The sequence below is a fragment of the Puma concolor genome, chromosome B3 (genome assembly GCF_028749965.1).
Source record: "Puma concolor isolate L17-30 chromosome B3, mPumCon1.1.hap2, whole genome shotgun sequence".
Taxonomy (NCBI): Eukaryota; Metazoa; Chordata; class Mammalia; order Carnivora; family Felidae; genus Puma; species Puma concolor.
This window is the reverse complement of record NC_141672.1, coordinates 121,843,119-121,859,604: the sequence shown is the minus strand read 5'-3', so window position 1 is coordinate 121,859,604 and position 16,486 is coordinate 121,843,119. Positions and strand designations below refer to the sequence as shown.

The window sequence follows — 16,486 nt, the reverse complement described above, 5'->3', positions numbered from 1 at the left end:
ATCCCCATGTTTATAGCAGCACTATCAACAGTAGCCAAAGTATGGAAAGAGCCCAAATGTCCATCGATGGATGAATGGATAAAGAAGATGTGGTATATATACACAATCGGGTATTACTCAGAAATCAAAAGGAATGAAATCTTGCCATTTGCAACTACATGGATGGAACTGGAGGGTATTATTATGCTAAGTGAAAGAAGTCAGTCAGAGAAAGACAAAAATCATATGACTTCACTGTTATGAGGACTTTAAGAGACAAAACATATGAACATAAGGGAAGGGAAACAAAAATAATATAAAAACGGGGAGGGGGAAAAACAGAAGAGATTCTTAAATATGGAGAACAAACTGAGGGTTACTGGAGGGGTTGTGGGAGGGGCTATGGGCTAAATGGGTAAGGGGCATTAAGGAATCTACTCCTGAAATCATTGTTTCACTATTTGCTAACTAATTTGGATGTAAATTTTAAAAAATAAAAAATAGAGTTAAATAAAAAAAAAAAAAAAAGGAAGTAATGGTGTCCAAGTGGGTAAGGCATGCATGCAGGCACTGCAAGACTCTGAGTTGTGCTGAGCAAAGTGGGGATACTCAGTGGAGAATGGATGTTTGGGTCTGAGCAAGAGTGGAAACAGAACAATTTGGAGGTAACTGCAATGTACAGGTGGGAAATGTTGGCTAGGATTTGGGGGCAATGGTAAAGATTATGGAAACTGGTGTATTTAGAAGCTCTGAAGGTCATCTGGCTGTGGGGTATAAGAAGAAGCAATGGATCAAGCTGGTTCTAAAATTTGGGACTCTGAGCATATGAAATTTTTATGGAATTGAGAAAGATTGGGGAAGGATGTAATCAGAGTTTCTTTTGGGACATGTTAAGTTTGAGATACCTATTTTATCTCAGTGGAGAGGTGAGCAGGGCAACTGGATATGGGAGAAGCCCAGGAGCAGGTGGATGCAGGTGGAATTTAGAACATGAGCTTGGATGATACCACTAGCAAAGAGTCTAGAGAGTGAAGTGGCCAGAACATCTTCCAGTGTTTGGGGGCTGGAAGATGAAGAGGGCCTGCAGAATGAGACCAAGGAAGAGTGGCTGCATGGATATGAGGAGAATCTTGAGGAGTCAAACAGGGAAAGAACCCAAGTAGGAAAGAGGTTACCTCTATCATGTGCTGCTGACAGTCCAGGTTAGAAGAGAACCAGGAACATCACTGGATTCTCACAAGGTGTATACCATGAGATATTGCGGTGGAGTCAAGAGAAAAATGAAGAGGGGCTACAGCAAGATGAGTATGGCAAGGAAAGACCTTGCTTTCAAAGAGTTTGGCTTTTAAAGGAAGCAGAGAAAAGGGAAGGGAGCCACGGAGATATGTGGCTCACTGAGGGTCTTCATGAGAGGAGAGATAGCAGCATGTTAGATCCTGATAAGAACTATGTAGGGGAAAGTGAAAAATAAATTATGCAGGAGAGAACTTTGGCTGTGGCACCCGGTGGAGAGACTGGCCTCCACTGAGTGGGAATGTCCCCCATACAACTGGAAGAAAGGTAGGATGCACTAGGCAGCCACAGTGGTCATTGTTCATGAAAGCTCCCACATCACTGCTTATATCTCATCACAAAAGGAAAGCTAGGTCATCAACTGTGAGAAAGGAAAGAAAGGGTGCTTGAGGCTCAAAGAGAGATGAGAGGTGTGCAGGAGTCATCAAGAATCATGGGAAGATGAGGCCCAGGACGAAGCTGTGTGGAAGGCAGCACTGAGGGTCCATGATGGAAGGGCTGTGGCTGGGAGACAAGTCAGCAATCCTTGCTGCTCTGTTTCATTGTCTGTGCATGTGGATGGGGAGGCAGGGGGCAGGATTAACCTGGCGGTGGGTGTTGCTTGCCAAAGGAAGACTTTGAAGCCTAATAGTGGCAAGGGAGCTGAGGATTAATACACAAAGATAATCATAATAATAGTTATGAAAGGTAGGTGTTTAAGGAGGAAAGGGAGAATGTAAAGCAGTGTGGGTCATCAGGAAGGGCTATTAACTTGGGTCATAAAGTTATCAGCAACAATAAACTCTAGGGCAAGGTCCAGGACTGGGTTACATTTCTCTTTGGGGGTACACGAAGATTTTAAAGGAGATAAAACAGATGGGTAGTATTAAGGGACTCAATTTCCAGATCTTTCATACATCATCAAAGTGAGCTGCTTCCTCAGCCCTAAGAAATGGATGTCCTAGCGCCCATGGGAAGAGACTAAGGAGGGTGGCTCCTGGATCATAGCCCTGAGGATGTTGAAAATCATGCAAGTGTTGGGAAAGGCTCTGTTTGCACTGATCCCAATTGAGCCCCAAGAAATCCCCAACAAAGGAGGAAGACAGGTGAAGATGAATTGCTGCCTACCTCAGGGCCCATGGAGATACTTGCCAGGGCCACACACTGCTGGCATACCAATCCCGGACCCTCTGTGTTCCCCTAACATCACTAGTTTGGCTTTGGGTCTGTACAAAACAACTTCTCTTCTTGATATTGTTACAGGGTCATCATACCACAGATGTCACCTCATCCCATGAAACGTTACTTGCATCAGCTCAGCATACAGCACTGTACAAGAGGACCAGCTGAGTGTCCACCCCTGGACTGGTCACCTCAGCTATGGTCCCAAAGAATTCTGAAAAAAAAATGTGACTGGTTCATACATTTAAGTTAATATGTAAAATTGCTCATCCTAAATTAAAATAGTTCCTAAGAATGTAATTGCTAGCATATGTTAACATTCTTTTTTTTTTTTTTTTTTTTTTTTTATTTTTTTTATTTTATTTTTTTTTTTTTTTTTTTTTTTTTTATATATGAAATTTATTGTCAAATTGGTTTCCATACAACACCCAGTGCTCATCCCAAAAGGTGCCCTCCTCAGTACCCATCACCCACCCTCTCCTCCCTCCCACCCCCCATCAACCCTTAGTTTGTTCTCAGTTCTCAACAGTCTCTTATGCTTTGGCTCTCTCCCACTCTGACCTCTTTTTTTTTTTTTTTTTTTCCCCTCCCCCATGGGTTTCTCTTGAGTTTCTCAGGATCCACATAAGAGTGAAACCATATGGTATCTGTCTTTCTCTGTATGGCTTATTTCACTTAGCATCACACTCTCCAGTTCCATCCACGTTGCTACAAAAGGCCATATTTCATTTTTTCTCATTGCCACGTAGTACTCCATTGTGTATATAAACCACAATTTCTTTATCCATTCATCAGTTGATGGACATTTAGGCTCTTTCCATAATTTGGCTATTGTTGAGAGTGCTGCTATGAACATTGGGGTACAAGTGCCCCTATGCATCAGTACTCCTGTGTCCCTTGGATAAATTCCTAGCAGTGCTATTGCTGGGTCATAGGGTAGGTCTATTTTTAATTTTCTGAGGAACCTCCACACTGCTTTCCAGAGCGGCTGCACCAATTTGCATTCCCACCAACAGTGCAAGAGGGTTCCCGTTTCTCCACATCCTCTCCAGCATCTATAGTCTCCTGATTTGTTCATTTTGGCCACTCTGACTGGCGTGAGGTGATACCTGAGTGTGGTTTTGATTTGTATTTCCCTGATAAGGAGCGACGCTGAACATCTTTTCATGTGCCTGTTGGCCATCCGGATGTCTTCTTTAGAGAAGTGTCTATTCATGTTTTCTGCCCATTTCTTCACTGGGTTATTTGCTTTTCGGGTGTGGAGTTTGGTGAGCTCTTTATAGATTTTGGATACTAGCCCTTTGTCCGATATGTCATTTGCAAATATCTTTTCCCATTCCGTTGGTTGCCTTTTCGTTTTGTTGGTTGTTTCCTTTGCTGTGCAGAAGCTTTTTATCTTCATAAGGTCCCAGCAATTCACTTTTGCTTTTAATTCCCTTGCCTTTGGGGATGTGTCGAGTAAGAGATTGCTACGGCTGAGGTCAGAGAGGTCTTTTCCTGCTTTCTCCTCTAAGGTTTTGATGGTTTCCTGTCTCACATTCAGGTCCTTTATCCATTTTGAGTTTATTTTTGTGAATGGTGTGAGAAAGTGGTCTAGTTTCAACCTTCTGCATGTTGCTGTCCAGTTCTCCCAGCACCATTTGTTAAAGAGACTGTCTTTTTTCCATTGGATGTTCTTTCCTGCTTTGTCAAAGATGAGTTGGCCATACGTTTGTGGGTCTAGTTCTGGGGTTTCTATTCTATTCCATTGGTCTATGTGTCTGTTTTTCTGCCAATACCATGCTGTCTTGATGATGACAGCTTTGTAGTAGAGGCTAAAGTCTGGGATTGTGATGCCTCCTGCTTTGGTCTTCTTCTTCAAAATTACTTTGGCTATTCGGGGCCTTTTGTGGTTCCATATGAATTTTAGGATTGCTTGTTCTAGTTTCGAGAAGAATGCTGGTGCAATTTTGATTGGGATTGCATTGAATGTGTAGATAGCTTTGGGTAGTATTGACATTTTGATAATATTTATTCTTCCAATCCATGAGCAGGGAATGTCTTTCCATTTCTTTAAATATTCTTCAATTACCTTCATAAGCTTTCTATAGTTTTCAGCATACAGATCCTTTACATCTTTGGTTAGATTTATTCCTAGGTATTTTATGCTTCTTGGTGCAATTGTGAATGGGATCAGTTTCTTTATTTGTCTTTCTGTTGCTTCATTGTTAGTGTATAAGAATGCAACTGATTTCTGTACATTGATTTTGTATCCTGCAACTTTGCTGAATTCATGTATCAGTTCTAGCAGACTTTTGGTGGAGTCTATCGGATTTTCCATGTATAATATCATGTCATCTGCAAAGAGCGAAAGCTTGACTTCATCTTTGCCAATTTTGATGCCTTTGATTTCCTTTTGTTGTCTGATTGCTGTTGCTAGAACTTCCAGCACTATGTTAAATAACAGCGGTGAGAGTGGGCATCCCTGTCGTGTTCCTGATCTCAGGGAAAAAGCTCTCAGTTTTTCCCCGTTGAGGATGATGTTAGCTGTGGGCTTTTCATAAATGGCTTTTATGATCTTTAAGTATGTTCCTTCTATCCCGACTTTCTCAAGAGTTTTTATTAAGAAAGGGTGCTGGATTTTGTCAAAGGCCTTTTCTGCATCGATTGACAGGATCATATGGTTTTTCTCCTTTTTTTTGTTAATGTGATGTATCACGTTGATTGATTTGCGAATGTTGAACCAGCCCTGCATCCCAGGAATGAATCCCACTTGATCATGGTGAATAATTCTTTTTATATGCCGTTGAATTCGATTTGCTAGTATCTTATTGAGAATTTTTGCATCCATATTCATCAGGGATATTGGCCTGTAGTTCTCTTTTTTTACTGGGTCTCTGTCTGGTTTAGGAATCAAAGTAATACTGGCTTCATAGAATGAGTCTGGAAGTTTTCCTTCCCTTTCTATTTCTTGGAATAGCTTGAGAAGGATAGGTATTATCTCTGCTTTAAACGTCTGGTAGAACTCCCCTGGGAAGCCATCTGGTCCTGGACTCTTATTTGTTGGGAGATTTTTGATAACCGATTCAATTTCTTCGCTGGTGATGGGTCTGTTCAAGCTTTCTATTTCCTCCTGATTGAGTTTTGGAAGAGTGTGGGTGTTCAGGAATTTGTCCATTTCTTCCAGGTTGTCCAATTTGTTGGCATATAATTTTTCATAGTATTCCCTGATAATTGTTTGTATCTCTGAGGGATTGGTTGTAATAATTCCATTTTCATTCATGATTTTATTTATTTGGGTCATCTCCCTTTTCTTTTTGAGAAGCCTGGCTAGAGGTTTGTCAATTTTGTTTATTTTTTCAAAAAACCAACTCTTGGTTTCGTTGATCTGCTCTACAGTTTTTTTAGATTCTATATTGTTTATTTCTGCTCTGATCTTTATTATTTCTCTTCTTCTGCTGGGTTTAGGCTGCCTTTGCTGTTCTGCTTCTATTTCCTTTAGGTGTGCTGTTAGATTTTGTATTTGGGATTTTTCTTGTTTCTTGAGATAGGCCTGGATTGCAATGTATTTTCCTCTCAGGACTGCCTTCGCTGCATCCCAAAGCGTTTGGATTGTTGTATTTTCATTTTCATTTGTTTCCATATATTTTTTAATTTCTTCTCTAATTGCCTGGTTGACCCACTCATTCGTTAGTAGGGTGTTCTTTAACCTCCATGCTTTTGGAGGTTTTCCAGACTTTTTTCTGTGGTTGATTTCAAGCTTCATAGCATTGTGGTCTGAAAGTATGCATGGTATGATTTCAATTCTTGTAAACTTATGAAGGGCTGTTTTGTGACCCAGTATATGATCTATCTTGGAGAATGTTCCATGTGCACTCGAGAAGAAAGTATATTCTGTTGCTTTGGGATGCAGAGTTCTAAATATATCTGTCAAGTCCATCTGATCCAATGTCTCATTCAGGGCCCTTGTTTCTTTATTGACCGTGTGTCTAGTTGATCTATCCATTTCTGTAAGTGGGGTGTTAAAGTCCCCTGCAATTACCACATTCTTATCAATAAGGTTGCTTCTGTTTATGAGTAATTGTTTTATATATTTGGGCGCTCCGGTATTCGGTGCATAGACATTTATAATTGTTAGCTCTTCCTGATGGATAGACCCTGTCACTATTATATAATGTCCTTCTTCATCTCTTGTTACAGCCTTTAATTTAAAGTCTAGTTTGTCTGATATAAGGATGGCTACTCCAGCTTTCTTTTGGCTTCCAGTAGCATGATAAATAGATCTCCATCCCCTCACTCTCAATCTAAAGGTGTCCTCAGGTCTAAAATGAGTCTCTTGTAGACAGCAAATAGATGGGTCTTGTTTTTTTATCCATTCTGATACCCTAAGTCTTTTGGTTGGCGCATTTAATCCATTTACATTCAGTGTTATTATAGAAAGATATGGGTTTAGAGTCATTGTGATGTCTGTATGTTTTTTATGCTTGTAGTGATGTCTCTGGTACTTTGTCTCACAGGGTCCCCCTTAGGATCTCTTGTAGGGCTGGTTTAGTGGTGACAAATTCCTTCAGTTTTTGTTTGTTTGGGAAGACCTTTATCTCTCCTTCGATTCTAAATGACAGACTTGCTGGATAAAGGATTCTCGGCTGCATATTTTTTCTGTCTAGCACACTGAAAATCTCGTGCCAATTCTTTCTGGCCTGCCAAGTTTCAAAAGAGAGATCAGTCACGAGTCTTATAGGTCTCCCTTTATATGTGAGGGCACGTTTACCCCTTGCTGCTTTCAAAATTTTCTCTTTATCCTTGTATTTTGCCAGTTTCACTGTGATATGTCGTGCAGAAGATCGATTCAAGTTACGTCTGAAGGGAGTTCTCTGTGCCTCTTGGATTTCAATGCCTTTTTCCTTCCCCAGTTCAGGGAAGTTCTCAGCTATTATTTCTTCAAGTACCCCTTCAGCACCTTTCCCTCTCTCTTCCTCCTCTGGGATACCAATAATGCGTATATTATTTCTTTTTAGTGTATCACTTAGTTCTCTAATTTTCCCCTCGTACTCCTGGATTTTTTTATCTCTCTTTTTCTCAGCTTCCTCTTTTTCCATAACTTTATCTTCTAGTTCACCTATTCTCTCCTCTGCCTCTTCAATCCGAGCTGTGGTGGTTTCCATTTTGTTATGCATTTCGTTTAAAGCGTTTTTCAGCTCCTCGTGACTGTTCCTTAGTCCCTTGATCTCTGTAGCAAGAGATTCTCTGCTGTCAGCTATACTGTTTTCAAGCCCAGCGATTAATTTTATGACTATTATTCTAAATTCACTTTCTGTTATATTATTTAAATCCTTTTTGATCAGCTCATTAGCTGTTGTTATTTTCTGGAGATTCTTCTGAGGGGAATTCTTCCGCTTGGTCATTTTGGATAGTCCCTGGCGTGGTGAGGACCTGCAGGGCACTTCCCCTGTGCTGTGGTGTATAACTGGAGTTGGTGGGCGGAGCCGCAGTCAGACCTGATGTCTGCCCCCAGCCCACCGCTGGGGCCACAGTCAGACTGGTGTGTGCCTTCTCTTCCCCTCTCCTAGGGGCGGGATTCACTGTGGGGTGGGGTGGCCTGTCTGGGCTACTTGCAGACTGCCAGGCTTGTGATGCTGGGGATCTGGCGTCTTAGCTGGGGTGGGTAGGCAAGGTGCACAGGGGCAGGAGGGGCAGGCTTAGCTTGCTTCTCCTTAGGTGATCCTCTTCAGGAGGGGCCCTGTGGCAGCAGGAGGGAGTCAGATCCGCTGCCGGAGGTTTGGCTCCGCAGAAGCGCAGAGTTGGGTGTTTGCGCGCGGAGCGAGCAAGTTCCCTGGCAGGAACTGGTTCTCTTTGGGATTTTGGCTGGGGGATGGGCGGGGGAGATTGCGCTGGCGAGCGCCTTTGTTCCCCACCAAACTGAGCTCTGTCGTCCGGGGGCTCAGCAGCTCTCCTTCCCTTTGTCCTCCAGCCTTCCCGCTTTCTGAGCAGAGCTGTTAACTTATGACCTCCCAGACGCTAAGTCGCGCTTGCTGTCGGAACACAGTCCGTCAGGCCCCTCCGCTTTTTGCAAGCCAGACTCGGGGGCTCTGCTTGGCCGGTGAGCCGCCCCTCCGCCCCGGCTCCCTCCCGCCAGTCCGTGGAGCGCGCACCGCCTCACCGCCCTTCCTACCCTCTTCCGTGGGCCTCTCGTCTGCGCTTGGCTCCGGCGACTCCGTTCTGCTAATCCTCTGGTGGTTTTCTGGGTTATTTAGGCAGGTGTAGGTGGAATCTAAGTGATCAGCAGGACGCGCGGTGAGCCCAGCGTCCTCCTACGCCGCCATCTTCCCTCTCATATGTTAACATTCTTAAAAGCATTCCATCATTCCTTTAAATCATACATTTAGAATTAAATACTGTAATATCAATTTACCTAAAAATACATATAAAACTCCTTTTCAAATATCTTAGCAGGAGGACACATACCTTGCTGCCTGGCCTCTAACCCCTACAATGGGCATCTGATCCACGACCCTAGAAAGGATGGTTTCTGAGTGCAGGAGAATTAACAATTAAAGGGAGGCTGGCTTGGCTATTCCTTATAGCAATGAAAGAGACACATGGAAGAAGATACTCAGAAGAGGGCTGAGATGGCCCATGTAGGCAACAACAGGAAGCAGCAGTGGTTCTTAGGGCAAGGGCTGCCCTGGGCATGAGGCAAGGCCAAAGGGGCAGATACAGCACTTTCAGGTGGATAGCTGTCCTAAGATGACCCTGTAGCATTATCAGACAGTGAGCATCAAAAGGATGTTCTGTTCTGTGAAAGGGAATGTAAATAGAAGATGCCAGCAGGGTCAGTTTTGAAACTTGAATTTATTGTCAACATTTGAGAGCTGAAAATTTTTCATAGAAAAATAGTGATACCTGGTTTTTGTTGTTATTGTTGTTGTTGTTGTTTGGAAAAATCAGATAAGTGCACACACCATGCCTACTTCCCTGCAGGGGGAAGATGCATCACAGCTGTACAGGTATTTCCCTATCTCTGGCCCAGCACACCTGCCCTCTCTCTAAATCCACAATTCCTGCACTTCCTACACCCACCACCCTGCTCTCCCTGGGCTCAGGACACCTGCTCTCCCTCTACTCTACCACATCTAACCTCCCTGTACCTACCACCTGCCTTCCTTAAACCCACCACTACTGGGGTCAACGTGCACTTACCCCCAGCTAGCACTCTTGATGGTTGTCATTTTGCTGCTGATGTCTACCAAATGTCTCCAGGTGAGACATTTAAGTTTGGACACTTAATCTAGAGACTTGTCCCCGTCTCTTATACACAGGGGAGTACTCCAGCCTCTGAGGAATTGCCCACTCTTTCCTTTTATGTGGGATTTAATGAGTGCCTCAGGCAAATACTAGGGTTAGCTTGCATCTTCACAGGGGATCCTGAGAATGGAGAGGGTGGGATTGTAGTTCTTCACTGGCAGGCATATTTGTAGTGGTAGGGAAATACTGCAGATGGGGCGCTGGCCCAGACCAGCGCATCTCCAATGCATATGTGCAGGCAGTCACCCATCACCTAGTCCAGGTACAGGTTCTGACTTGGCAGGTCTGGGTAGCCAATGCATACATTTGTACAAGCTCCAAGGCTGCTGACACCCAGACCCCACCTGAGATGGAGGGGCTGCATATTGTCAATGCAATGCATCTTTTTTCTTCTTCTTGGAACTCCTATCATTATCATTCTAGGGTTCCTGGGTCTCACCCAAATCTCTTACCTTTTTTCATGATTCTGCTCTTTTGTACTTTTGCTCTGTACTTTTAGTTAGCTCTTTCATTTGGTTTCAAACCCACTAACTCAGGCCTAACGCTGACTTTTTTTTCAATTCTTTATTCAGTATTTTTTTAAGTTATGGGTTTTAGTTTCAGAAAGTACTTTTTATTCAATGCTTAAAATCTCCTGAATTGTACTTACAACTTATTGTTTATTTTCTTATGTCTCTCGGACATGCTGTGATGAATCTTGTCTGAGGCTGTTGGTCCCCCAAATGTGCTCCTTGTTTTTTGTGGAGTGCCACAGAGCTAGAATCCAGCAAAGTGGCTAGTCCTCACACCTATGGAAGGTGACAGACCCTCAGCCTGGGCACTGCAGGGCCCTTCTGAGGCCACACTCTCGGCCACCAGAGGGGGGCGGGGGCCTCCCAAAGAGGTTGTGCACTGTCCCCAAGGGGCTGACTTGCAACCTGACAGCCTGCCAGTACCAGAGTGATCAAACTGCAGGAGCTCTCCCAACCTAATGGGGGAAACAGCATCTCTTTGCTGCTGTCATTTCTATTTTCTCTGACCTAATGCTTTCTCAGCTTGCACAATGATGGATCTGGGATTCAAGCCCAAACTCACCTTCTCTAGAACCTTAACTGTTAATTCCTACAAATGCTCATGTTATTAAACCTAACTGCAATCTGCTAGACCAGGTTCAACCCTCCACATTATTTTGATCCTGGAAAAGGAAAAGGATGAATGAAAACAAAAATGAGATCATGTAGACAGAAAAGCAAATGTGAAATGCTTCTGACTTCTACCACCCTGAAAGAGCATTTTTCTTTGTCAGGGGTTACAGCAGTCTGTCCTCTGCCCAAGCACCTCCTGCAGGTCAAGTGGCAAGGAGAAGACTACAAAGACCTACAAGAAGAAGATACATGAGAACAAGCCAGCCTTGAAAAACTGACTACCACACCAAGGCTGCAAGATAATACAGATAATGATGAGTATCCAAGAAGTCAGAGAAAACACACAAAATCATGTGCATAAATTACCATTCTTTGAATTCAACATCCAAGACAAGAATAATCACATTTTAACTTGCAAATTGCCTGAGAATTCTTCCTGTTCAAGCAAATGAGGCTGAAAAGATTAGGTTTAAATGGAGAAAGTCTGTCAGGGAATTCTCAGTCATTAGCAATGTATTGCAAGTACATTTACTGGGGACACCTAAGAAAGCTGCCCACAAAAGCAGGTCTGGGCTCATGTGTGCTCCCACAGCTCCTTGTTAATTGCAGACAGGAAGCTGAAGGAAGGTGAGATGGGTGGGCGGATGTTAATAGGATTACCCTGAATGGAAATATTTTTTAAGACAGGAAAACAGGGGCGCCTGGGTGGCTCAGTCGGTTAAGCGACCGACTTCAGCTCAGGTCATGATCTCACAGTCCATGATTTCGAGCCCTGCGTCAGGCTCTGTGCTGATAGCTCAGAGCCTAGAGCCTGCTTCAGATTCTGTGTCTCCCTCTCTCTCTGACCATCCCTCATTCATGCTCTGTCTCTCTCTGTCTCTAAATAAACATTAAAAAAATTTTTTTAATAAAAAAAAGACAGGAAGACATATACCATATGATTTCTTTTTTCTTTTTTCTTTTTTTAATGTTTATTTAGTTTTAAGAGAGAGAGAGAGAGAGAGAGAGAGAGACAGAGACAGAGAGACAGAGAGAGAGAGAGAGACAGAGAGAGAATGGGGGAAGAGCAGATAGAGAGGAAGACACAGAACCCAAAGCAGGCTCCAGACTCTGAGCTGTCAGCACAGAGCCCAATGCAGGGCTCAAACTCAGAACTGTGACATCATGACCTGAGCCAAAGTCGACGCCCAACCAACTGAACCACCCAGGTGCCCCCATATGATTTCACTCAAAAGTGGAATCTAAAAAACAACAACAAATGAATAAACAAACAAAAAGCAGAACCAGACACATAAATACAGAGAACAAACTGATGGTTGCCTGAGGAGACTGGGGTAGGTATTTGGGCAAAACAGGCAGAGGGGAAAGGGAGATCCTGGCTTTCAGTTATGGCATGAATAAATCACGGGAATAAAAGGCACACCATAAAGAATAGTCAATGATATAATAATAGTGATGTATCAGGACAAATGGTAGTTACACTTGTGAATACAGTATAATGTGTAAACTTGTCAAATAGCTATGTTGTACATATGAAACTAATGTAACATTGTCAACTTTAAAAATTCAAATTTAAATTTATATTCAAATTTAAAAAACAAACACTTAGGGGAACCTGAGTGGTTCAGTTGGTTAAACGTCTGACTTAGGCTCAGGTCATGATCTCACTGCTCATGTTTGAGTTTTGTGCTGACAGCTCAGAGCCTGGAGCCTGTTTCAGATTCTGTCTTAGTTTCTCTCTGCCCCTCCAGCCCCTTCTCTCAAATATAAATGAACATTTAAAAAAACACTTAAAGTGATGAGCACTGAGCAATGTTGTTGAATCATTATATTGTAGAAACTGGTATAAACACTGTATAAACTAATATAATTAATATGGCTGTGTATTAATTATACTTCAATTAAAAAATAAAAATTAAAGACAAAACAAAAAGGAAATATTTCCAAACCAGTTGATAGAGACCCCCAGGACCTCCCACAACCTCAGCCCTTTGGACCCTGTTATGCCCCAAGCAACTGAGTAATTAACAATGGCACATTGGATAAGAGGAGAGAGGGGGCTTCAAGCTTCCTGTTTCAGAGGCTCCTTGCCTGTTCTGATTGCACTAAACAAAGCTGGAATGTCAATATTAAATTGAATTAATTTAATGTTAATTTTTTTTAATTTTTTTAATGTTTATTTATTTTTGAGAAAGAGAAAGAGAGACAGAGGATGAGCAGGGGAGGGGCAGAGAGAGAGAGAGAGAGAGAGGGAGACACAGAATCTGAAGCAGGCTCCAGGCTCTGAGCTGTTAGCACAGAGCCTGACACGGGGCTTGAACCCACAAACTGTGAGATCATGACCTGCACCAAAGTCTGGCACTTAACTGACTGAGCCACCCAGGTACCCCAATGTTAAATATTTTTTAATAGTGTTACCATTAAAGAGGTGCCAGGGTGGCTCAGTCAGTTAAGCATGCGACTTTAGCTCAGGTCATGATCTCATGGTTCGTGAGTTCAAGCCCCACATCTTGAACAGCACAGAACCTGGCAGCACAGAGCCTACTTTGGATCTCTCTCTCTCTGTCTCTCTCTCTGTCTCTCTCTCTGTCTCTGTCTCTCTCTCTCTAAAAAAGTAAACATTAAAAAATAGTGTTCCCATTAAAGATAAGCAAAAGTCAAAATCAAGGGGAGAGCCCAAGGAATAAGGAAAATTTAAAAGAGCAAATCTAATCCCAAAAAAGTTCTGGGGTGCTCTTCTAAAACCCAGCTGTGCACATGCTGGAATTTTAACTGAAGCCTTGTCCAGCCAAATTAGAGAGATAAGCCCATCTATGATTTAGTTCTTTCAACTTTGGACACTGTGAGACACATTCTGGAGAGAAGACACCACTCAGGAAGAGATGGGCTTTGCTGTGTCCCAAACTAGGGCATTCAACATCTGTACAACTTCTCTAACTCAGGACTTCATGAAAAAATAATAACAGTCATAGCATTAGCTCAGAATTACCAAACCCAGACCATGGAAGAATAATATAGCTATGTAACTAGAGAGTCAGCCTGCAGACACTGATTCCTGCAGGCAATGAGTGAGGGACATAGAGTGCCAGGTCAGCCTAAGGTCTTGTGAGAGAGAGAAGCATCACCTTTCTCCTCACTGACAGGCTCTCTGCTCTACTTCCTTGGGTCTCAAGTGTTTCCCAGTGTGATATAATGTGGTGGAATGTAATGGGAGCCCCCTTGCAAAGGCTGTTGGAAGGGGGATGGGTAGGCCCTCAAGGTCACAAGAACAGAGAAAATTACCCTGTCCAGAGTCCAACCATGAGAAGTGTTCACACCTGGGACTTCTGGTAATTGTGACAGGACCCCAGTTTCTTGTATGCAAGCCCCCATTCCTTCCTTTACTTTGTCATACCAGGGATTCACAGCTCTGCCATATACCAATCAGTGATGTCAGAAAACACAGCAAGAACAGGGCTCATCAGCCTTGTAAAAGACCTTTAATGTGTATCCCAATCTCAGCTGCAGTCAGGGCCACATAGAGAACTCAAAATTCTGCCCAAGCCAAGCACCAGAAGCCACACTGGCCAGTGTCTGCATTCACAAGGAATAAAGGATGATTGCCTTCAACCAGTCTATCTTTGGTGTCTTACAATTTTCTTTCAAAGAACAAATAAATAGACTGTCTTTTCCATGAAGTGTGGCAGCTCTCAGTTGGGCTAACCCTGAAACAACTAGTTAATGATGCACTTCCCACTGCAGCTGCAGGCCCACGGATTCCAGCTTGTAGCGTGGACTCAGTATCTCTGGCCCAGCTGGCCCTAAGCTTTGCCACATCTTTCCTCCATAGCTACGAGTGCAGCAAACAGACATCATTCATTCTCTGCTTCTTCTTGAAGGAAAGGTGAGCCCAGATTGTGTCCAGGCAAGTTGGGTCCATATCACATGGAAGAGCAGTGCAACTCACCATTGTAGCGGTAAATGGGATGTTGTCAATCAAGGATGATGCAATGGCTGAGACCCAGACCACCAGGATGATGGCAGTTGTGAGGCGCCGATCCTCTGGGACCATCTGGAAGGAAGCAGATAATAGCAGTGCTATGTATCACAGTTGCCATTGATAAATCACACACACTGAGGATCTGATGGTAGGACATATGAGACTCAGAAGAGACCACAAGGCTGCCAGCCCTTCCTCTCACACTGAAGACAAAGGCAGACCCAGGTGTGCAAACAGGACCAGCATGGGCTTTCCTTGCTATTATCAGGAGCCTCTGCTGGGTCTACAAGAAACTAAGGAGAATGATTCCCAGCCACACCCAAGCCAACCAGTACCTAGGGAAGGGAGCAGGGTGGCTCCATTCTCAGTGGCAGCATATATTAGTTATACTGACCTGAGTTCCTTGCAGAGGACTGGAGCTGTGCATTTTTATTCACTTACTAAGACTGGTTTCTCAATTTTTCTCCTTCTTAGACAGATTTTAACTAAAGGCTCATAGCAAAATTGCAGGCCTCTATAATTATACATTCTTTGGAGAAAGTCTCCCTTCATCTCTAGGCTGCACAGGACAAAAAGAATTCTCTGCTATACTTTTTACATAGTCTGTGACCTAGTCTTACCAGATTTTTTTTACAAAATCAAAGTAACAGAGGCTGGGACACATTCTATTGTAATATTTAATGTACCTTTATTAGCAAAGCAGTCTGTTCTCCAACATATTCTATTAAGTGGAGATGTGCCAGTGCCTAGAAGAAATGGATATATGATGAAAATCAGTTTAAAACTAAGAATATATGCAAATTTTTAAAATATGCCTTTAAAATGAAAACAAGTGAACATAAGGCAGGTCTTAGCTCTCATTTCTTATAAAGGATTATACTCAAATACAGTCTATAAATAATTTACTATCAGATACACGCACTGATGATTCACTGAGAAGAATGCACCATACCACAGGCAGGAATTTTCATTGATTTGTGTTACTGTCCACATTAAATTTAAATTTGAATGGAATGGTATCTTTTTAGTATCAGTGTATAGGAGCACTGTTCAATTGTACATAATGAAATGCTGCTCATATAGAAGGTCTTTCAAGTAAGTTACATTTCAAATTTCTTTTTGAAGTTCAACATCACAGAAGAATCAAAGAAAATGCATGGTTTGTATAACTGTCAAAGAAAGGAAGAATAGATATATTTAACTGAAGCATGTAACTATTTTCTCAGTACTAGACAGATTGAGAAAATTGAGTCCAAGCAGGAAAGATTAGACGAAGGCGATGTAAGCTCAGGAGGCGTTCTGCTCAGGCTGTTGCCTTCACCACAGCCAGGGAAGGGATGTTCTGCTGACCACAATGGATCCCAGACAGGAAGCACTTGTAAGGAACGAGATGTGGGTGTGACACAGCTGCCTTGCACTTCTCAAATGTGGCTTTTTCACTGTGATGTCACCATGCTGAATGACTATGAATATTGAAAACATCAGCTTGACCATGTTTAAACGCAAGTTTACAACTTCCCCATCCATATGTAGAGTTGTTTGTTAGCCTTCCTTTTAAAGCTGTGGAACCCAAATGTTGGGTTTTCAATCACAATTTTAAGATAAGTGTGCTATTAAATCAACTAAATCATAAAGATAAATCTATTTAGATAAATCTATTCATAAA

General features: G+C 42.7%; 1 protein-coding gene across 1 annotated transcript in view; it reads right to left on the bottom strand.

The window, feature by feature from the left end:
• Nucleotides 1–16,486, bottom strand: part of OCA2 (OCA2 melanosomal transmembrane protein) — a 559,846-nt gene that overhangs the window by 198,636 nt on the left and 344,724 nt on the right. Inside the window, exons 20-21 of the mRNA XM_086711326.1 lie at nt 15,507–15,566; nt 14,788–14,892 (exon numbers count right to left, since the gene is read on the bottom strand). Coding sequence (XP_086567452.1) covers nt 14,788–14,892; nt 15,507–15,566 — 165 coding nt within the window. The remainder of the gene's footprint in view (nt 1–14,787; nt 14,893–15,506; nt 15,567–16,486) is intronic.